Below are 23,371 nucleotides of genomic sequence, written 5' to 3'. Positions count from 1 at the left end.
TAAACAAATCAAAATATATTTAACATTTTAGATTCTTCAAAGTAGCATAGATTCTTCAAGGGCATTTCTTAATGTTCTGCTTCAGATAGTGTTTCAGGTCGTCCTTCCAATGGCACATATTCGAAGTGGATGGCCCTTGATAATGTCTCTCACCTGAGCCACCACTGGGCGTATAGCTAAGATCCGTTTGGGTGCGACCGCAGCATGTGACACATCCCGTGGTTTTACTATCTGCTGGAAGTCAGCTGTATGGAAACTTGCAGGAAGGAGCACATTATAGTTTGAACTGTGACAAATGGAGTTAGACGGTTGAGCACTCGTGCTATCTTAATCTGTACAGACAAACCAATCGCCTTTTACACACTCTGTTCTGCCCCTTTTTCCACACATCTGCTAAACTGCCACGAAGACAAAGATGTTGTACTTTCTATAAAAGCAGAGAGCCAACTCTGTTCGTTGGGCTCTTAACTCTGCAGCATTGAGTGATTGTTAACGGCTCCATTTTTGCAAATCTTATAATAAAGTTGTTGTTTTAAGAATCTACAGTCTCTCTTTAGAATTTCCACAACAATTTGGCGACGAGGATGGGATGGCTAACTCCGCCTGCTGATCGCTCCCGTGGAAACAGAGGTTAACCGTGCAGGGGGGCTACAGTAGACGTGGCTCAGGGAGCCCACACTCCGATTAAGCGGAGCAGAAAGGGACCCGCCTCAGACCCGGCAGGGAGCATCAGTGGACGTATACACCATCCCGAACAGACAGAGTTAAGGGTGAGAGTGATTTTCTTAAATGCAACCTCCAATTGGGGAAAGTAAACTTTTAGAAAATCCTGTTCTGGGAATAGGTCACGTGTGTTAGAGATACCAGCACAGGGTCCTGATGAAAGTGTTCCAGGACAAGGTCCTAAAGTAATATGCCATGCGTTACTATCGTGAGATGTAAATGCATGTGTCATGTCATTCCGAACTCGGATCCTAATATAGAAGTAAAAAAATATTCCTGCAGGTTAGAAAAACATTGTAAAAGACAGTTGGTTATGATTGGGAAACCAGCTATACATTTAAACCCTACACAAAAATGTGCATAGGAGGAACTACCATGTGGGTACAACATTTAAAATTACATAGAGTAATAAAAAAATATTTTGATGGAGAAGAAATTACTCTTTTTAAATTATAAGAAAGGAAGACGTTCCTAACCAAATACTGTTTGTTTTGTGTGTTTGTTTTTGTTTCCTGAGTATGTGTGTGTATTGACGAGAGATTTATATTATGGACGAACGATGGATCCTATCAGGCCCAACTGGCTGCACTGTGTGGGAATAGAAGAGGTAAACTATAGCAAAGCCAGAGGCCTCTGTAGCTCAATTGGTAGAGCATGGCGCTTGTAACGGCAGCATTTCCCGCTGACGGAAAATTCCAAACTAATAAAGAATTCAGAGATGCTATTGTGAGTTGGCACAATGACATAAAATACAAATCAGAATCTCAATACACCAGCGTTTTGATGTTAGCGTTCTATCAACAAGAAAAGCAAAACCGATAAAACCAAAACTACTTTATATACTTAGCATAACTGCACAAATCATACTATTTTTTTACGTAAATTGAGTATGTAGTATGCTTATTGGTCATAGTATGGATAGTTAGTATGCCAAATGTTCCCGGATGTCGTACTACAGTCTGCAAAATTTGAAGTATACAAGCAGCGGACACTATTTCCGTGCTTTTAGGGCCCATAATGCAATTCTTCAGAAAATGGGCATGGCTTCACAACGTTTTCAGATTTGAAGAAAACGGCGGAAAATATCTATCCGAAGTCCAACGAGAGCGGATATAAATTCATTGCTTTAACTAATTATGACAAATGTTAAGAAAATGTTGAGCAATGTTATAAAGTAAAGACTTTTCAAATAAGTTACGTTACACATTATGTTGCCTGACAATTTATTAGTTACGCTATCCTTATGAACCGCATAGCATATCATTACAGCAGTATGTACCGGTAATATATGTTAGCTAGCTACCTAACGTTAGTTGGCTACTAATACATCAAACTTGCCAGTATATTAACTATATGCTATCTAACGAGCAAACGTTTATTGACTTCATTTATTCACGTCATTCTTAGCTTAGCTAAATGGTATAGTCGTTGTGCGTTCGCAATGGACATTGTTAATTCAGGTGCGTTCGTAAATTCGCTCTGGCTATCTATTCCGATTTCAGAGCACTCTCGTCTGAATGTGCCAGAGCGCAGAATAACTGTTGAATTTACTGAACACTCAACACCCGTTGAATATGGCCGGGGGCAGTAAACGTCAGCAAAAAAGCATAATTAAATTGTTGCCAGCAGCACAGTTACAGTCACCAACGCTCTGGATAACATGAAAACAGCCTAACCAGCTCTGCTAGGGCGAGTAAAATGGTCAGAGTGAGGTGTTCTCTCATTTGTGTCTGGAAGTAGCTAGCAAGCTAGCCAGTTAGCTTGGGTGCTTGAATGCCGTTGTGAGGTCAGAACGCTCGGATCAATCCTACTCATCGGCCTGAGCGGGCAGTGTGCGCTCTGAACAGTCTGAATTTACGAAGTCGTAAGATGTCTAGCTAGTCATTTGTTATGCTAACAAGCTAGCAAGAGGTTGCATAGCAACAGCATCAACTTCCGGTAGACAAGCGAAGCTCAACTGAAAGGTTACCATTCATTTACAGTATACTAAAATGAGTTGATAGTATGTAGTATATACACTCATTAAGTATGTAGTATACAGTATGTTAGTATGGGTATTCGAACACAGCTTGGGTATGTGAGTATGTTGATAGAATGTGTACTTATGCTTTGATGGCAGGTTTGAAACCTGTTATCGAAACGGATATTGCGGGGGTAGCGGAAAAATACCAAAGGGTAGAACGATAGATCCCTGTTTTAGGTGTGGGGCCGTTGGAAGTGTGAGTGTAGCGGGGCAAGGGAGCTCGAAATAGGCTACATTTACCCCAAGGTAAAAGTATTTACATTCAGCAGGGTAACAGGCAGAATCAAAAAGCGATATGACTACTAACCATGTCTCTGACCATAGGACCAGTAACAATACCCAGATAATGTTACACGGCGATGGGTGTGGAACCAATTTTGGGGTTGGAAGAATCTATGCGAAATGCCAGGGGAATGGATTCTAAAAAGGTAACAAGTTAAAATTACCAGACCAAACACTGCTTGCAAGCTCAGAAAACCTTGTTTTTTTATTTATCTTGTGAGACACTTTATTCTGTCTTATTCTGAAATAGATTTATAGAATTGACGAAAGGGAGGAGGGGTCACAAGAGATTAGAGTGGAGTTAATATTGTGAGTAATTGTTTGTATAGTTTTGAAAAAGCAATTGTGTCAGGCAGCAGCATTGGGGTTGCCAAACCTAAAATTACCTTTTAAAATGTTTGTTCATAAACATGAAGGGCATTGGAGTGCGGTGGTTACGTAAAATCATGGGGGAAAAGAGAGACCAGTCATATACGGGAGTAGATCGTTAGCCTCCATGTCTAAGTGTAGTATATTTACATTTTAGTCATTTAGCAGACGCTCTTATCCAGAGCGACTTACAGTTAGTGAGTGCATACATTTTTCATACTGTATAGACTACATAAAGGGTACATAAACATTGGGATGGATTAAAACAAACGATTAATGAATGGAGGGATGACAGTGGCCTCCCTGTGAACAGAAATGATCATGTTTTGTCTATAATTTAAAACTTTTTGTTCACCTGGTAAAGTAATGTTAGACGGAAAGACAGAGGGCTTTCTGAGTTGAAGGTAACAGATATGTAGACTAGTGAAGGTAACAAAGGAAACGGGAAGTTAATTGGAAAGTAAGAATTCGAATTTTAAATTGTTTGGACTAACAAAACGTTTATTTTCTCTCTCTTTGAAATGTTTCTCGAGGTTGTTGTCTTGGGAGAACAGTTAGTGAAATTCAGCAGTTTTATAAAGGTATCCGGATCCAGCCGTAGAGGGAGCTCCCAAATAAGTAAGTAAGCCATTTGTTTGTGTTTTTGCCCTATGTTTTACCACACACACACATACACAACTCACAGATTATGAATATTTGTTAGTGGTGTTAATACCGTGTTTTATTTATTGTGTGGTTGTAAACCAGGTAAGCAGAATGATGGAAATGTTTGAAATGGTTCCAGAAGTACAGGGAAAGAACAGGGAAAGAAAATACTTAATGGTGTTAAATGACCTTTGTCCTGACTTTCTGGTGAGGCCTGATCAACCTCACTAGAAATGATACAGACATTGGGTGAGATTTAATTATAATATGAAGAAGTGTATTGCTGTTGTTGTTTTGGTTGTTCTTGTCTTTGTTTTCGATACAAATCTCACCAGATGGGGTTTGCTGTATGGTCCTGATTTCTCCCTAAGGGTTAGCTCTCTAACTCCCTGACCCAGTAACTCTGCGGTGAGGTCGCCAGTATGATAAGGGAGTATAAGCAAATGTGCAAAATGGTTTCAACAAGTGTATTGTTATGCTCTTTGACATTTGTCTTAGAAATGTTGGTATTAAGAAAATTGGGAATGTAATAATTTGTCATACGGTGAATAGTTGGTCTGGAGAACAGTGAACTTCACCCCCTCTAACCGGCGTTCAATAGGGCCCTGTCCTTCACCACTTCTACCGTGAGACCTGTGTCCGAGCCAGCAACCTGTACACAGCATCCAGTCGAAGCTATCAACTGCCTTTTCTCTCATTCCTTTTCTCTCAGGAGTGTGACATGAGTCCACATGGAGTGAGCATGGAGAGAGATCCCATCCAAACTTCTTTCATACTACTGGTGTACTGGTAGGAAAATGGACAAGACATAACGGACTGTAAAGAACAGTGGTGGCTCAGGTGAGAGAAATTATCAAGGGCCATCCACTTTGAACATTGGGAGGACGATCTGAAACACTATCTGATGCAGAACATGAAGAAACGCCAGTAGAAGAGTGCCAGCTACTTTGAAGAATCTATAAGTTAAAATATATTTTGATTTGTTTAACACTTTTTTGGTTACTACGTGGTTCTCCAATATGTGTAATTACATCGTTTTGATGTCTTCACTATTATTCTACAATGTAGAAAATAGTAAAAATAAAGAAAAACCCTTGAATGAGTAGGTGTGTCCAAACTTTTGACTGGTACTGTATATATGGATGATTTAAAAAAGCCAGGCACGTTTAACAGTTAGGCTATGATTATAGAGCTAATTCAGTTGGTGTTGCCTCTCTCCTCAACTTTCTTAGACAATTAAGGCAAGGGCCGTTTCCTCGTCTCCTCACTCCGCTGTGATCAGACCTACCACCGTCATTTCATCAGCAAACTTTATGATGGTGTTAGTGTCTTGCACGGCCACGCAGTCGTGGGTGAACAGGGAGTATAGTCATTTAGACAGATTACCTTCGCGTTCTTGGGTACAGGGGCTATGGTGGTCTACTTGAAACATGTAGGTATAACAGACTGGGTCAGGGAGAGGTTGACCTGTTTAAAGGTCTTACTCACATCGGCTATGGAGCGTGTGATCACACAGTCGTCCGGAACAGCTGGTGCTCTCGCATTGTTCAGTGTTAGCATAGAAGGCATTTAGCTCGTCTGGTAGGCTCGTGTCACTGGGCATCTTGTGGCTGGGTTTCTCTTTGTAATCTGTGATAGTTTGCAAGCCCTGCCACATCCGGCGAGTGTCAGAGCCGATGTAGTAGGATTTGATCTTAGTCCTGTATTGATGCTTTGCCTGTTTGATAGTTCATCAGAGGGCGTAGCGTGATTTCTTATAAGGGTCCGGGTTAGTGTCCCGCTCCTTGAAAGCGGCAGCTCTAGCCTTTAGCTCGGTGAGGATGTTGCCTGTAATCGATGGCTTCTGGTTGGGATATGTACATATGGTCACTGTAGGGATGACGTTGTCGATGCACTTATTAATGAAGCCGATGACTGATGTGGTAAACTCCTCAAAGCCATTGAATGAGTCCCGGAACATATTCCAGTCTTTGCTAACAAAACAGTCCTGTAGTTTAGCATCCACTTCATCGGACCACTTCTGTATTGAGCATGTCACTGGTACGTCCTGTTTGAGTTTTGGCTTGTAAGCAGGAATCAGGAGGATAGAGTTATGGTCAGATTTGCCAAATGGAGGGCAAGGGAAGCTTTGTATGCATCTCTGTGTGTGGAGTAAAGGTGATCTAGAGCTTATTCGCCTCTAGTTGCAAAGGTGACATTGCTAGTAAAAATTAGGTAAGATGGATTTCAGTTTTCCTGCATTAAAATCAATGGCCACTAGGAGCGCCGCCTCTAGATGACTATTTTCTTGTTTGCTTATGGCCCTATACAGCTCGTTGAGTGCGGTCTTAGTGCCAGCATCGGTTTGTGGTGGTAAATAGACCGCTACAAAAAATATAGATGAAAACTTGGTAAATAGTATGGTCTACAGCTTATCGAGACTTCCTTAATGTGGAGATCTCAGCTGTTAACAAAAGAGACACACACCACCCCCCTTGAGCTTACTGCCGTTCTGTCCTGCCAATGCATAGAAAAACCAGCTAAATGTGTATTATGCCCACACATCGGCCTCTATATCACCGTCTCTTTCTCTTCAGAGTGTCTGGGATTAGGGACTTGTCCAGGGTTAGCAGTATGTCGTGCTCCACCGACTCGTTGTAGTAGAAATCTTAATCAAAATCAAGCTTAGTTATCGCTGTTCTGACGTCCAGAAGCTCTTTTCGATCACAGTAAACTACGTCCGAAACATTATGTACAAAAAAAGTTAAGATCAGCGGGGTACAAAAACACAAAATGTGCAGCGTTTACTGTGAATGCTCCACAAATGCGGGAACATTGTGATTAAAAGCTGCATTGTCGACAACCCACGATCAAAATGTAATCCCGGCATACAGTGAGGGGAAAAAAGTATTTGATCCCCTGCTGATTTTGTACGTTTGTCCACTGACAAAGACATGAGTCTATAATTTTGATGGTAGGTTTATTTGAACAGTGAGACAGAATAACAACAACAAAAATTGATTTGCATTTTAATGAGGGAAATAAGTATTTGACCCCTCTGCAAAACCTGACTTAGTACTTGGTGGAAAAACCCTTGTTGGCAATCACAGAGGTCAGACGTTTCTTGTAATTGGCCACCAGGTTTGCACACATCTCAGGAGGGATTTTGTCCCACTCCTCTTTGCAGATCTTCTCCAAGTCATTAAGGTTTCGAGCCTGACGTTTGGCAACTCGAACCTTCAGCTCCCTCCACAGATTTTCCATGGGATTGAGGTCTGGAGACTGGCTAGGCCACTCCAGGACCTTAATGTGCTTCTTCTTGAGCCACTCCTTTGTTGCCTTGGCCGTGTATTTTGGGTCATTGTCATGCTGGAATACCCATCCACGACCCATTTTCAATGCCCTGGCTGAGGGAAGGAGGTTCTCACCCAAGATTTGACGGTACATGGCCCCGTCCATCGTCCCTTTGATGCGGTGAAGTTGTCCTGTCCCCTTAGCAGAAAAACACCTCCAAAGCATAATGTTTCCACCTCCATGTTTGACAGTGGGGATGGTGTTCTTGGGGTCATTGGCAGCATTCCTCCTCCTCCAAACACGGCGAGATGAGTTGATGCCAAAGAGTTCGATTTTGGTTTCATCTGACCACAACACTTTCACCCAGTTCTCCTCTGAATCATTCAGATGTTCATTGGCAAACTTCAGACGGCCCTGTATATGTGCTTTCTTGAGCAGGGGGACCTTGCGGGCGCTGCAGGATTTCAGTCCTTCACGGCGTAGTGTGTTACCAATTGTTTTCTTGGTGACTATGGTCTCAGCTGCCTTGTGATCATTGACAAGATCCTCCCGTGTAGTTCTGGGCTGATTCCTCACCGTTCTCATGATCATTGCAACTCCACGAGGTGAGATCTTGCATGGAGCCCCAGGCCGAGGGAGATTGACAGTTCTTTTGTGTTTCTTCCGTGATCAAGAAGGCGGTTCACCCAGGGCAAGGCTCAGCTATTGCACTCCGGCTGTGCTGACCCCTGCGAATTTCCCAAATGTGGAGATCTCGATTGCATAATTTCTGGTAGTGGGGGACTGCGTTCGTGCTCTCCCCTGATGTCTTGTTTAATGAGCAACTGTTGCTTGAGATTGTTGTGCATTAACTGACCTTGTGCTGCGCTTATAATTGAAATCAGTTGTGAAAGTGACTTTGTGGAATATTATTAAACTAAAAGTGGTTACCGTCAGCCGAAAAGGTTGGCACTGGAAAGACCTGCCCTCCACCGACGTGTACAAGTCATACGTACCTGGCAAGGGAGATACCGTGATCATGAAGGCGGTTCACCCAGGGTGAGGGTCAGCCATTGCACTCCGGCTGTGCTGACCCCTGCGATTTTCCCAAATGTGGAAATCTCGATTGCATAATTTCTGGTAGTGGGGGAAATCAGCTGTGAAATAGACTTGGTGGGCAAATGTTACACATAATCAAAAGGTGGAAGTATTTGTTTTAGCAAAGCATTGTTATCATTTTGTGGAAACTTCATTTTGTTAAACGCAACAAGGTCAAGCCTTTGTGCTCTGGCTGTGCTGACTCATGCGAAGTTCCAAAATGTGGAAATCTTGATTGCATAATTTCTGAATGTGGGGACTGCGTTCGCGCTCCCCCTGATGTCTTGTTTTATGATAAACTGTTGCTTGAGGATGTTGTTTGTCAACTGACCTTGTGCCGCGCTTATGGATTTCTTCAAAATCAGTCGTGAAAGTGACTTTGTGGACAAATTTGACAAATAATCAAAAGATGGAAACATTTGTTTTAGCAAAGCATTGTTATCATTTTGTGGAAAAGTCATTTTGTGAAATGCAACAAGCTATATATGCCGCGCTGAAACTTCAATCAAGAGATAGTAGGGAATCTGCTCTGACCTCGCCACCCTGCCTTTTGAACTGGATTGACCATCTGCTTCTACCAGACTCTTATTATAGAAGTGTGAGCATCTATTGGGCACAACAGACGGTGTTGGCATAGATTGTTGACAATGCGTAAACTATATAAATACATTAGCACAATGAGCACTTGTCTCTCAAATACATTGTTACAGTTGTTGGTTTGCTAGCTAGATAATTTTAGCAATATTAGCATTGATATGAAATCCATCAAAACAAGACATGGTATCAGTAACAAGATTAAACTAGCTGAAATTAGTCATGATTCCCCACATCGCAGTTTCTTGTCATTGTTCCTAGCTTATCTATCCATCCAGAATCACAACACTGTTTCCGTGACATTGTCAGCTAACCCATCTATACTTCTCAGTTTACACACTGCCCCAACCCACCTTTCCCCAATACACTTGTAACATCATTTTTTATTCACTGTCTGGGTCTGTTGGAAATAAATTCAAAACATTTATAAAATGTTGACCCTCCTCTCCACAGGTTGGTAGGTAACACATTGTTATGTGTCGTGAAGCAGCCAGGTGGAGGTCAGGTGTGATGTCATAGCTAGGACACAAAAGTAATGGCTGGACTTGTGTCTTCAGGGAGCTCCTCTGGTAGTGAGGTCGCTGTTCGACTTTATACTGATTTCTTTAAGCTCCAATATCCTGTAGGGGCAGACATACACCCCCCCACACACACACACAAACATAAGTATTCCAAGAAAGCAGAGTATGATTGTCACAGTAAAGTTATAACATTAAACTGATGAATCACAACTGGGTTTGGGTTATGGAAACAGTGATGAATTAATGCAGTCCATGAAGTAGAGCAGGAGCTTCTGCTCTCACCAGCTGATGTGGTGTGCTGAGAGCTGAGGCTCCAGCCTGGAGCCCTCCTCTGCCACCAGAGACGTCTTCTGAAGATGGCCTCAAACTCTTTCTTCAGGACCGACATCGGCTGGAAGCCTTGGAATGAGCAGAGCACTTGCTGCAACACATGTATGTAAGATAAAGTTCCTAAATCACTGGCAAACTGTGTATGGGCAACTCTGGCCCTGAAGGGCAGGTTTTGTTCCAGACCAGCTTTAACATACCTGGTTCAAATAATTGTGGTTTAAATTGAAGACCATGCATGGGCTCAATTAATTCCATAGCGCTGAAGAGCCAAGCTACAGCACAACAGAAATTTAATGGCAATGTTCCCGCGTTCACGGAGACTGCATTCACTGTAAACGCTGCATATGTCGGCTCAATCGGAAATCATCTTTACATTTAAATCGCACTACAGTGCGGATCTTCAGCGCTACGGATTGAATCGAGCCCCATGATTAGTTGAATCAGGTGTCAGTGCTTGGTCTGTTAGGGCTCCCAAACCCCTTATTGGGACAAGTATTGCTGAGTGGCGTGGACCATCCTGTTTAAATAAAGATGAACTGAACTGACCCCTTAACCCACCAATAGGGGAATCTCCACTGGGTTGTTCTAACCCCTGACCCTACCGTCCATTGAGGGTTTCTCCAGCATGTCTACTGGGCTGCCCTGGATGAGGAACATACCCAGCATGTCCAGATAGTCCTGGGAAAACCAGACATCTTTCACAACATTGAAAAATCACATTAATGAAAAAATGGAACATCTCCTAAAAATACTTGAGAATATACATAGGTCAACAGATGTGACATTGTTATTATATGTGCTAAACAGGAGGTTGGTGGCATCTTAAGTGGTTCTCCCCTCAGCAGCCTCCTGTGATGTATTAGTACTTCCAGCTGCGGGATAGGTTCTGGCAGGTGCTCTATGTACTGGATAATAATCTCTGCCCCTGGATAAATAAAAAGGGACATTAGACACAGGTCTATGGTAGTCACAGTGAGAAGAGCTGTGGACAGGTGTCTTTTATACAGGTAACAAACTGAGATTAGGAGCACTCCATTTAAGAGTGTGCTCCTAATCTCAGCTCGTTACCTGTATAAAAGACACCTGGGAGCCAGAAATCTTTCTGATTGAGAGAGGGTCAAATACTTATTTCCGTCATTAAAATGCAAATCAATTTAACATTTTTGACATGCATTTTTCTGGATTTTGTTGTTGTTATTCTGTCTCTCACTGTTCAAATAAACCTACCATTAAAACTATAGACTGATCATGTCTTTGTCAGTGGGCAAACGTACAAAATCGTATATTATATTTTTGTTCAGTACATATATATAACGCCCATTTTCGATCCAGCAGCTTTCAGTCTCATTGTGAATCACCACAGAGAATGGACTTTAAAAAAATAAAAATAAAAAAAATACACTGTGACGTCACGAGAGGCTACACAGCTTTCAGCGGGATTGCTCAAGTAGTGCAAGGAGACAAGGTTCAAACAAAACAAGGATTTTATTATGGGTCTTGGGAAATTAACGAAAATATAACAAAATTCTGTTCTCTTGTGGCTCTTTAAGGGTTAACAGTTCAGGGATGTCTCTTCCACCTCCAAAATCATAATTCTCACTCGCTCAGATAACTTTTCCCCAGCCTTACTGTAGTCCACGTTGCAGCTAGTGGCCAACCCAGCAAAAAGTCCTTCCAAATGTCTCTCACGTATTTCCACAGGTGCATATATCCAAAGGTGAGTATTTCCCAAAGGTAAGTATCTCCAAATCCTTATATTCCTCATGGAAGGGGACGTGCAGCACTCTTGTCCTCCAGAGAGCCCAGGTTGGAGACTGTGTCTCTTCCCTTCCCAAACCTTCAGCTCATCAGCTCCTCATTTGTTTCAGCTGCGTAGGAAGATTGGCCATAGAGGGGTGGAGTTCCCCGACCATACCAGCAGATGGAGCCATAGCTGTCTGGGTTTGCAGCCACCTCAGGGGGATGTAACGTCCCTCCAGGACACAGCCTCTCGTGACATCACACATCCCCCTCCTCGGGACCGACGTCCTCGTCGGGGTAAAGGCAGCGAAGAAGGCATCACGCCGGGAGAGGGCGTCCGCATTGCCGTGGTGCTTGCCAGCCCTGTGGACAACAGAAAAGTTAAACGGTTGCAAGCTCAAAAACCATCTGGTTACTCTACTGTTTGATTCCTTGTTCTTGGCCATCCACTGCAGAGGGGCGTGATCAGATACCACCATGAAACGTCGGCCCAGGAGATAGAACCGAAGGGACTCCAGGGCCCAGACTACAGCCAGACATTCTTTCTCCACCGTTGAATAGTTCTTCTCTCTTGGAAGTAACTTTCTGCTTAGGTAGAGAATGGGATGTTCTTCACCGTCATGTGCCTGGGTGAGGACAGCACCCAGACCCACCTCCGAAGCATCCGCTTGGACAATGAATTCCTTCTTGAAGTCTGGTGCCACCAGGATCGGACTGGAGCAGAGTGCTCGCTTCAGGTTGAGGAAAGCCGCCTCCGCCGCAGGGTTCCACTTCACCATTCGTGAGTGGCGTTTGGTCGTCAGCTCCGTCAACGGTGCAGCTATGGTAGCAAAATCTGCAATAAAGCGTCTATAGTAGCCAGCGAGGCCCAAAAATGACCTTACTTGCTTCTTGGTGATGGGCTGCGGCCAGTCCTGTATGGCCCGCAGTTTGGCTTCCTGTGGTTTGACCAACCCCCGCCCAATGGTGTACCCCAGGTAGTTTGTCTCACTGAAGGCCAGCTTGCACTTCTTCGGGTTTGCCGTGAGCCCTGCTTCCCTGAGCGAATCCAGCACCGCTTGTACCCGGGGTATGTGGCTGGCCCAATCCGGACTTTGTATAACAACATCATCCAAATAAGCCGCTGCGTACCTCTTGTGGGGCGCAAGGACTCGATCCATCAGGCGTTGGAACGTGGCAGGTGCCCCGTGGAGACCAAACGGAAGTCGGGTATACTGGTAGAGCCCCTCCGGGGTGGCAAAGGCTGTCTTCTCCTTAGACGCCGGGGTCAGGGGCACCTGCCAGTAGCCTTTGTGAGATCAAGAGTGGTTAGGAAACGAGCATGCCCCAAGGAGTCTATTAAATCATCGACACGAGGCATTGGGTATGCATCAAATTCAGACACTTCATTCAACTTTCGATAGTCATTACAAAATCGTACTGAACCGTCTGGCTTGGGAACTAGTACGATGGGACTTGCCCAGGCACTGTGGGACTCTTCGATTACTCCCAACTCCCGCATCTTCCTTACCTCCTTCTGTATAACCACTTTACGAGCCTCTGGCACGCGGTACGGGCGCTGGTTTACCGTTCGGCCAGGCATGGTGCGGATCTCATGTTGGACCACCTCTGTGTGACCGGGAAGGGAGGAGAAGACATCCTGGTTCTGCTCCACGAGTTCCAGGGCCATCTGTCGTTGATGTGGGGACAGATTTGGACCCAGCTGAACCTCTTCTCGCGCCGGTTCCTTGGTCTCTGTGGGGGGTAGACAGCTGAACAGCGCCTCTCTGGCGTGCCACTTCTTTAAAAGGTTAACATGATAAATCTGCTCAGTTTTTCTTTTATCTGGTTGCCTCACCTTGTAGTTTACTTCTCCCATGCGTTCAATGACCTCATATGGTCCTTGCCAGGTTGCCAGGAATTTACACTCAACGGTTGGCACCAGGACCAGCACTCTGTCCCCCGGCTTAAACTCCCTGGGTTGAGCAGATCTGTTGTAGGAGGCTTGCTGTTGCCGCTGACTGGCCTCCAGGTGTTCCCGCATCATGGGATAGATGGCCTTCATTCTCTCCCTCATAGCCCCGACATGGTCGATCAGTGTCCGCTGTTGGCATGGCTGCTCCTCCCAGGCCTCCTTGGCGATGTCGAGCAGTCCTCTGGGTCTGTAGGAAAGCAAGAGCTCAAAGGGTGAAAAACCAGTAGAAGACTGAGGTACCTCTCTCACCGCAAATAATATGTAGGGTAACAGCTGATCCCAGTTGCGCCCATCTTCCCCTACCGCTTTCCGCAGCATGGATTTTAGTGTTTTGTTAAAACGTTCGACTAGGCCATCTGTCTGGGGGGTGGTAGACCGAGGTTCTCAGCTGTTTGATTTTCAGTAAAGCACAGAGTTCTTTCATCACCCTGGACATGAATGGAGTCCCTTGGTCCGTCAATATCTCTTTTGGGATTCCCAGACTAGTTGAGAGACGGAACAGCTCCTTGGCGATTTGTCTGGATGTAGCCTTCCTCAGCGGAATGGCCTCCGGGTACCGGGATGCATAGTCCAGAATGACCAGAATGTATTGATGTCCCCTGGAACTTTTCGGTAAGGGCCCGACTATGTCTAATCCAATCCTCTCAAAAGGAGTTTCGATAATGGGCAAGGGAATGAGCGGGTTTCTATATGTGGGCTTTGGCGCAACCTGCTGACACTCAGGGCAACTACGGCAGTAGTTCTCTATCTCTTTGTGTACTCCTGGCCAAAAGAAACGTTGCATGATTCTTTCCTTAGTCTTCTCTACCCCCAAGTGGGCCCCTAGCGGGTGTGTGTGTGCTAGGTTGAGTACTGTGGCCCGATAGGGCTGTGGCACGAGGAGCTGTTCATGCACTTCATCATTTTTCTTGACTATCTGATATACTAACCCCCGGTTTACTGCGAAATGGGGGTAAGTAGGGTTTGTCTTATCACCTAACACTACACCTTCTAATACCTGCACATTTCTTAAGGCATTTGCAAGAGTAGGATCTTGTAATTGAGCCGTACCATACTGGCCTGTGAGAGGGGGAAGCTCTTGGGTGCCTGGGACGTCTTCTTCACTGGAGAACGGAGCACTTTCCTGGGCTGCGTTCTCTTCTCCCCGTATCCGGACCAGTCTCGGTGTCGGTCTGGGCACCTGCCATCCCTATCAGAGCCCGGGCGGGAGTGAGTAACTCGGAGGATTGCACCGGAGCCTTCCCAGGATGAGTCTTGCCTCTCCGTTTCCGAGGTACTCGGGTTATCCTCTCCTGAGACTCTCTCCAGAGTGGGTAAAAGGCTGGGCAGTCTCGTCCAATTAGGACAGGGACGGGGAGGGAATCAACCACCCCCCGCCGTCGTGTGTATGGTTCCCCGTGTGCTGGTCATTGTAAGTTCAGTAATGGGGTATTCTCTGGTGTCCCCATGGACACAGGAAACTGGGAGGACTTTCCCGGGGTCAGACACGTTGGGCCCACCAAATCCTTACGCACCAGGGTGGCCCGGCTACCAGAATCCAGTAAGGCCTCCACATCATGGTGATTCACAGTTACCGGGCAGGTGGGGGGGGTCGATCTGGGCCGCCATCTACGACTCCCAAGAGCGAGGCAAAACGGTGTGTGGGTGCTGAGCTGGAGGACTCCGCAGTGGGCATAGGTTCATCGGCTGGTTTCCCACACTGCCAGGAGATATGTCCCATCTCCCCACACCGGTAACACTGTCGAAGTTTCCCCCTCCTGGTGTACTCTTCTTGGACCCGTCTGGTTTCTGGCTCCCCCTGGAGCCGGGATAAGTCCTGACGTGGCTGGGTTCGAGACCTTGGGGTCCTTTGGACGGGTTCTTCCCATTTGTGGTGGGGCCGCACTCCTGGGGTCTTTTCGGGAAGCATTCAGCATCTCCGCTGTGGCCTGGTACTTTTCCACAGCTTCCACGGTCAGATCAGCCGTGGTCAAGGCCTGTTGACTGATGAACCGTTTTGCCTCATAAGGCAGGGCGCGTAGGTAACGATCCACCACAACGGCCTCCACCACCGCCGCTGCTGTATTCCTCTGCGGATCCAGCCATTTCCTTGCGATTCGGACAAGTTCATGCATCTGCGCCCGAGGAGGTTGGTCTGGTTGGAAGGTCCAGCTGTGAAAGCGCTGGGCCATACCAAACTTTGTGAGTCCATATCTGCTGAGGATCTCAGACTTCAGGGCATCATAGTCAGTAACCTGGTCAGGGCCCAGGTCCCGGACAGCATTCAGCGATTCCCCGGTTAGAAAGGGGGCTAACAGACCAACCCACTGTTGCTTGGGCCAGGCTTCCCTAGTGGCCGTGGCCTCAAATGCATGCAGGTATGCCTCAATGTCATCGGTAGCTCCCATCTTAGATATAAAGTCACTTGCCTTTATTGGGCGGGTATTTTGGACCACCCTCTGTCTCTGCAACTGCAATTCCTCTGCCTTCAGAAGGTTGGCTTTCTTTTGCTCCTCCAAGAGAGCCACGTTTGCTTGCATCTGGGCTTGCTGGCCAGCAACAAGGGCTTTCAATATGTCCTCCATTTCAGTCGGCGGGGGAGCCTACGGCCAACTTGGAAAACTGGGTGATCAAACCTTCGGTATCCTCCTCTGACATGCACTATTAACGCTTGAGCGTGCCCGTATTCTCCACCATCTGTGACGTCACGAGAGGCTACACAGCTTTCAGCGGGATTGCTCAAGTAGTGCAAGGAGACAAGGTTCAAACAAAACAAGGATTTTATTATGGGTCTTGGGAAATTAACGAAAATATAACAAAATTCTGTTCTCTTGTGGCTCTTTAAGGGTTAACAGTTCAGGGATGTCTCTTCCACCTCCAAAATCATAATTCTCACTCGCTCAGATAACTTTTCCCCAGCCTTACTGTAGTCCACGTTGCAGCTAGTGGCCAACCCAGCAAAAAGTCCTTCCAAATGTCTCTCACGTATTTCCACAGGTGCATATATCCAAAGGTGAGTATTTCCCAAAGGTAAGTATCTCCAAATCCTTATATTCCTCATGGAAGGGGACGTGCAGCACTCTTGTCCTCCAGAGAGCCCAGGTTGGAGACTGTGTCTCTTCCCTTCCCAAACCTTCAGCTCATCAGCTCCTCATTTGTTTCAGCTGCGTAGGAAGATTGGCCATAGAGGGGTGGAGTTCCCGACCATACCAGCAGATGGAGCCATAGCTGTCTGGGTTTGCAGCCACCTCAGGGGGATGTAACGTCCCTCCAGGACACAGCCTCTCGTGACATCACAACACAAATTGACAAAACCAAATCATTTTTTAAATTGGTTTATTAAATAGTAATCAAAGACAGACTGGATCTTCATTCAGGACTCAAAAGCAGTCATAATACAATACAGCTGGCTTATAAAGTTTGTCACAGTTTTACAGTGTTCAAAGTGACCCGTTTGAACTAGGAAGGGACTAGGTTTGACATCAAGGGAATAAGACATTTAAATAGTGTACTAAGATAGAATTCAGCCCCAGTACCACAACAGTATTGATATCTTGCGTTATAAAAAAAGAACGAATGTGAATTCACGCTCTAGCAAAAGTCCTACTCATCCAACTGGCTTATTATCCTTTTCAATGCTGAAATATACAACAATGTGCATCTTTAGGTAAACACCTATATTCTGAATTTGTGAATCCTTTGATAAGAAGTGCATCTGGAGGAAAAAAATAAAAATATTTTTGAAGTTCTTCTTACAATGAATACTTGTCTCTCTTTCAAGATACACTCACACCTGCAGTTGTTCCTTTATTTGGGTCATTAATGTGTTCTTTATCAAGAATAAAAACTGATGGTTCTGCATAATTCTGCTCCCTTTTTTGACAAAATAACTAACTGTACATCAGTTTTAGGTCAGTTGGCTGAGGCAGAGAGGAGATATGTTGCATTAGGAAATCCAGTGGGCACACGTCATCTCCTGTTCATGAGACTCCAGAAAGGAACCTTTCCCTGTTCCAGAATGGAACCGTATTGAGTCGTGTTCCGGTTCTGGTTCCGTTTCCGTTTCCGGCTAGGGAGGTGCGGTTGCTACTGGCGACCACCAGGGGGCAGGTTGAGGTTGGCCATGAGCTCGTGAACTGAGGCAAAGATAGTGCACTCACCTGAGGAGACAAAAACATCAATATAATACGAAGAAAAAAAACCCATCTAAACCAATGTTGTATTTCTAGCTTTTCTGTCAGAGTCCCAATCAAATATTTCAGTCTATCTTCTATTTCTGTGTGCAGAAAATCCCACTGACCCTGTCGTGCTGGGTGCAGCTCGCTGAACCTCTTGAGGATGTTGGAGACCATAAGTGCTGCTGCCCCAGAGGAGGAGTGTTGTCTGGGGATGTCAGCCTGCTGGGTCAGGCCTGTGGCCATGTCGTATACGATGGGAACAATGATGTTGACCGGCTCCTGGGGCAGCGTCAGCCTCTGGGTCAGCTGGAGCTGAAGGGGAGAATACAGGGAGAGTACAGGGTTAGTTATGTCACAACTTCAGTGCACTTCAATGGAATTGTAAGATAGGTTGTGACACCTACATTTTTTAAAAATTTTAGTCATTTAGCAAACGCTCTTATCCAGAGCGACTTACATGAGCAATTAGGGTTAAGTGCCTTGCTCAAAGGCACAGACAGATTTTTCACCTAGTCGGCTCGGGATTAGAACCAGCGACCTTTCGGTTACTGGCACAATGCTCTTAACCACTAAGCTACCTGCCGCCCTACCTAACTGATATGCAGCTATGACAACTGACTAAACTACATTACAGGGGAAGGATGAAAGCCAGCAAACAGAGACTGACTCCGACTAAGGGACAACAGGTGAGTGGACACTTTGGCCAATCAACTGCTTTAATTAATTAATAAAACTAGCAAGCAGGGGAAAACCAGTACTTACGAAGAAGAGCATTTTGGACTTGAGCACCACAGCGATGGTTCCTGGGGGTGCAATGGGAGGGGCGCTGGGGGGGATGGTCAGACAGAACTGGACATTCCACTTTAACTGGGTGGCCTGGTCAGGGAACTTGAGAGAGAGGACAGAAGTTAGAGAGCTACACAATCATTACACATATCTCTCTCTCTCTCTCTCTCTCTCTCTCACACACACACAGCCAGAGGAAAAGGACCTCACCAGTTCAAGCTTCATGATGCGGACACAGTCCCTGAGGATGTTGGTAGGGGCCCCCAGCAGCTTGGTGAAGGCATTCAGCGTGTTGTACTTGAATGGTGGGCCAGCCACCTGGAGAGAGGAGGAGGGAGGGGGGAGGATAAAGGGACAGGGAGAGAAAAAGGACGTGGGGAGGAAAGAGTGAGTCATTTAACTTTTCAGGCAGAGCCTAACAGTACACAACACACACATACAGCTCTAGGAAAAATTAAGAGACCACTGCAAAAATTATCTGGTTTTACTATTTATTAGGTATGTGTTTGGGTGAAATTAACATTTTTGTTTTATTCTATAAACTACTGACAACATTTCTTCCAAATTCCAAATAAAAAATATTGTAATGACAACTGGTCAAAATAACAAAAAATATGCATTGTTGTCAGACCTCAAATAATGCAAAGAAAATAAGTTCATGTTCATTTTTAAACAACACAATACTAATGTTTTAACTCAGGAAGAGTTCAGAAATCAATATTTGGTGGAATAACCCTGATTTTCAATCACAGCTTTCATGCGTCTTGGCATGCTCTCCACCAGTCTTTCACAATGATGTTGGGTGACTTTATGCCACTCCTGGCGCAAAAGTTCAAGCAGCTCGGCTTTGTTTGATGGCTTGTGACCATCCATCTTCCTCTTGATCACATTCCAGAAGTTTTCAAATGGGGTTCAGGTCTGGAGATTGGGCTGGCCATGACAGGGTCTTGATCTGGTGGTCCTCCATCCACACCTTGAATGACCTGGCTGTGACTCGCATTGTCCTGCTGGAAAAACTAATCCTCAGAGTTGGGGAACAATGTCAGAGCAAAAGGAAGCAAGTGTCCTTCCAGGACAACCTTGTACGTGGCTTGATTCATGCGTCCTTCACAAAGACAAATCTGCCCGATTCCAGCCTTGCTGAAGCACCCCCAGATCATCACCAATCCTCTACCAAATTTCACAGTGGGTGCGAGACACTGTGGCTTGTAGGCCTCTCCAGGTCTCCATCTAACCATTAGACGACCAGGTGTTGCGCAAAGCTGAAAATTGGACTCATCAGAGAAGATTACCTTACTCCAGTCCTCTACAGTCCAATCCTTATGGTCTTTTGCAAACCTCAGCCTGGCTCTTCTTTGCTTCTCATTGACGAAGGGCTTTTTCTAGCTTTGCACGACTCCAGCCCTGCTTCTAGGAGCCTGTTTCGAACCGTCCTCGCCGTGCACTTCACCCCAGCTGCCGTTTGCCATTCTTTTTGTAGGTCACTCGATGTCATCCTACGGTTGTTGAGTGACATTCGAATGAGTTGGCGGTCATCCCGGTCAGTAGAGAGTCGTTTTCGCCCTCTGCCGGTCTGTAGCTTTGTTGTCCCCAATGTCTGCTGCTTGACCTTGTTCTTATGAACCGATGTCTTTGACATTTTAAGGATGGAAGCAACCTGACGCTCACTGTATCCCTCTGCCAGTAAAGCCAGAATTGAACCCTTCTTTTCCTCAATCAAAACTTTCCTTTTCAACTCTTTTGGCATGGTCAATAGTTATTTTTTGATTAATATTACTTTTGAGGTACTATTAGCACTGTTTTTGCCATCCTGCTGGTCCTATTGCAAGAGGATAGTGATGACCACAGCAGTGGTTTTTATACTTTTCCTCGTTAAATAACATTTGGTTCAGGCGATCACCTAATCAGTACCTAATTCAGTAGAATGAGGTGTGCCTGTGTTGGAATTCAACAGACACTGGAATGGAATGGCTGTCATACATGTAGATATGCTGATTTAAGAAACATTTGCAGTGGTCTCTTAATGTTTTCCAGAGCTGTATATTCCTGCACTTTATGAAGGTAGAGAGAGACCTCCAACCAATTAACAGGTTCAGCTTTCCCACAGCCTTTTCCAGCTTCAGATTCAAATGACCTGCTATGAGGTCAGTTCACCCAGCGTTACTCTTTATCAGAGTTCTTGGCTTTAGTTCCACGTTTTCCGTCAGAGACATAAAGTGCATTCGGAAAGTATTCAGACCCCTTGACTTTTTCCACATTTTGTTACGCTACAGCCTTATTCTAAAATGGATTAAATTGTTTCCCCCCCCCTCAATCTACACACAAACCTCCATAATGACAAAGCAAAAACAGGTTTTTAGATTGATTTTTGCAAAAAACGGAAATATGACATTTACATAAGTATTCAGAGCCTTTACTCAGTACTTTGTTGAAGCGATTACAGCCTTGAGTCTTCTTGGGTATGACACTACAAGCTTGGCACACCTGTATTTGGGGAGTTTCTCCCATTCTTCTAAAGCGCTGTCAGGTTGGATGGTTAGCGTCGCTGCACAGCTATTTTCAGGTCTCTCCAGAGATGTTAGATTGGGTTCAAGTCCGGGCTCTGGCTGGGACAATCAAGGACATTCAGAGACTTCTCCCGATGCCACTCCTGCATTGTCTTGGCTGTGTGCTTAGGGTCATTGTCCTGTTGGAAGGTGAACCTTCGCCCCAGTCTGAGGTCCTGAGCAGGTTTTCATCAAGGATCTCTCTGTACTTTGCTCCGTTCATCTTTCCTTTGATCCTGACTAGTCTCCCAGTCCCTACCGTTGAAAAACATCCCTACAGCATGATGCTGCCACCACCATGCTTCACCGTAGGGATGGTGCCAGGTTTCCTCCAGACGTGATGCTTGGCATTCAGGCCAAAGAGTTCAATCTTGGTTTCATCAGACCAGAGAATATCGTTTCTCATGGTCAGAGAGTCCTTTAGGTGCCTTTTGGCAAACTCCAACCGGGCTGTCATGTGCCTTTTATTGGGGAGTGGCTTCCGTCTGGCCACTCTACCATAAAGGCCTGATTGGTGGAGTGCTGCAGAGATGGATGTCCTTCTGGAAGGTTGTCCCATCTCCACAGAGGAACTCTGGAGCGCTGTCAGAGTGACCATCGGGTTCTTGGTCACCTCCCTGACCAAGGCCCTTCTCCCCGATTGTTCAGTTTGGCCGGGGCGGCCAGCTCAAACATCTTCCATTTAAGAACGATGGAGGCCACTGGGTTCTTGGGGACCTTCAATGTTGCAGAAATTTTTTGGTACCCTTCCCCAGATCTGTGCCGACACCATCCTGTCTCGGAGCTCTACGGACAATTCCTTCGACCTCATGGCTTGGTTTTTGCTCTGACATGCACTGTCAACTGTGGGACAAATCATGTCCAATCAATTCAATTTACCACAGATGGACTCCAATAAAGTTGTAGAAACATCTCAAGGATGATCAATGGAAACAGGATGCACCTGAGCTCAATTTCAAGTCTCATAGCCAAGGGTCTAAATACTTACGTAAATACGTTTTTATTTTTTTATTTTTTGCTTTGTCATTATGGGGTATTGTGTGTAGATTAATCAGAAAAAGAAAAAAAAAGTAACATCCATTTTAGAATAAGGCTGTAACAAAATGTGGAAAAAGAAAAGGTGTCTGAATACTTTCCGAATGCACTGTATGTATGTATGTATGTACATATACAGTACCAGTCAAAAGTTTGGACACCTACTCATTCAAGGGTTTTTATTTATTTTTACTATTTTCTACATTGTAGAATAATAGTGAAGACATCAAAACTATGAAATAACATATGGAATTATGTAGTAACCAATTTTGTTTTTAAACAAATCAAAATATATTAAACATTTTAGATTCTTCAAAGTAGCATAGATTCTTCAAGGGCATTTCTTAATGTTCTGCTTCAGATAGTGTTTCAGGTCGTCCTTCCAATGGCACATATTCGAAGTGGATGGCCCTTGATAATGTCTCTCACCTGAGCCACCACTGGGCGTATAGCTAAGATCCGTTTGGGTGCGACCGCAGCATGTGACACATCCCGTGGTTTTACTATCTGCTGGAAGTCAGCTGTATGGAAACTTGCAGGAAGGAGCACATTATAGTTTGAACTGTGACAAATGGAGTTAGACGGTTGAGCACTCGTGCTATCTTAATCTGTACAGACAAACCAATCGCCTTTTACACACTCTGTTCTGCCCCTTTTTCCACACATCTGCTAAACTGCCACGAAGACAAAGATGTTGTACTTTCTATAAAAGCAGAGAGCCAACTCTGTTCGTTGGGCTCTTAACTCTGCAGCATTGAGTGATTGTTAACGGCTCCATTTTTGCTAATCTTATAATAAAGTTGTTGTTTTAAGAATCTACAGTCTCTCTTTAGAATTTCCACAACAATTTGGCGACGAGGATGGGATGGCTAACTCCGCCTGCTGATCGCTCCCGTGGAAACAGAGGTTAACCGTGCAGGGGGGCTACAGTAGACGTGGCTCAGGGAGCTCACACTCCGATTAAGCGGAGCAGAAAGGGACCCGCCTCAGACCCGGCAGGGAGCATCAGTGGACGTATACACCATCCCGAACAGACAGAGTTAAGGGTGAGAGTGATTTTCTTAAATGCAACCTCCAATTGGGGAAAGTAAACTTTTAGAAAATCCTGTTCTGGGAATAGGTCACGTGTGTTAGAGATACCAGCACAGGGTCCTGATGAAAGTGTTCCAGGACAAGGTCCTAAAGTAATATGCCATGCGTTACTATCGTGAGATGTAAATGCATGTGTCATGTCATTCCGAACTCGGATCCTAATATAGAAGTAAAAAAATATTCCTGCAGGTTAGAAAAACATTGTAAAAGACAGTTGGTTATGA

At 45.1% G+C, this 23,371-nt stretch overlaps 1 protein-coding gene, 2 non-coding genes and 1 pseudogene across 3 annotated transcripts; 3 read left to right on the top strand and 1 right to left on the bottom strand.

Moving 5' to 3' along the window:
- The first annotated feature begins 7,958 nt into the window (after window positions 1-7,958).
- Window positions 7,959-8,119, top strand: LOC123482781. The gene has a single exon (XR_006657924.1). It is a non-coding gene; the product is annotated as a U1 spliceosomal RNA (small nuclear RNA).
- Window positions 8,120-8,302: 183 nt separating this feature from the next.
- On the top strand, window positions 8,303-8,467 carry LOC123482782. The gene has a single exon (XR_006657925.1). It is a non-coding gene; the product is annotated as a U1 spliceosomal RNA (small nuclear RNA).
- A 59-nt stretch (window positions 8,468-8,526) lies between these two features.
- Window positions 8,527-8,672, top strand: LOC121537179 (annotated as a pseudogene).
- An 8,157-nt stretch (window positions 8,673-16,829) lies between these two features.
- LOC121536203 (mediator of RNA polymerase II transcription subunit 14-like) lies at window positions 16,830-18,902 on the bottom strand. Its single transcript, XM_041843475.2, has 4 exons — window positions 18,685-18,902; window positions 18,451-18,576; window positions 17,811-18,000; window positions 16,830-17,670 (listed from the first exon to the last, which is right to left on the bottom strand). Exons 1-4 carry the CDS (start codon window positions 18,868-18,870, stop codon window positions 17,597-17,599), a joined length of 576 nt encoding a protein of 191 aa, XP_041699409.2. The 5' UTR covers window positions 18,871-18,902; the 3' UTR covers window positions 16,830-17,596.
- Between the last annotated feature and the right edge of the window lie 4,469 nt (window positions 18,903-23,371).

The sequence above is a fragment of the Coregonus clupeaformis genome, chromosome 37 (genome assembly GCF_020615455.1).
Source record: "Coregonus clupeaformis isolate EN_2021a chromosome 37, ASM2061545v1, whole genome shotgun sequence".
In the NCBI taxonomy this organism is placed as follows: Eukaryota; Metazoa; Chordata; class Actinopteri; order Salmoniformes; family Salmonidae; genus Coregonus; species Coregonus clupeaformis.
This window is presented reverse-complemented; position numbering and strand designations above follow the sequence as displayed.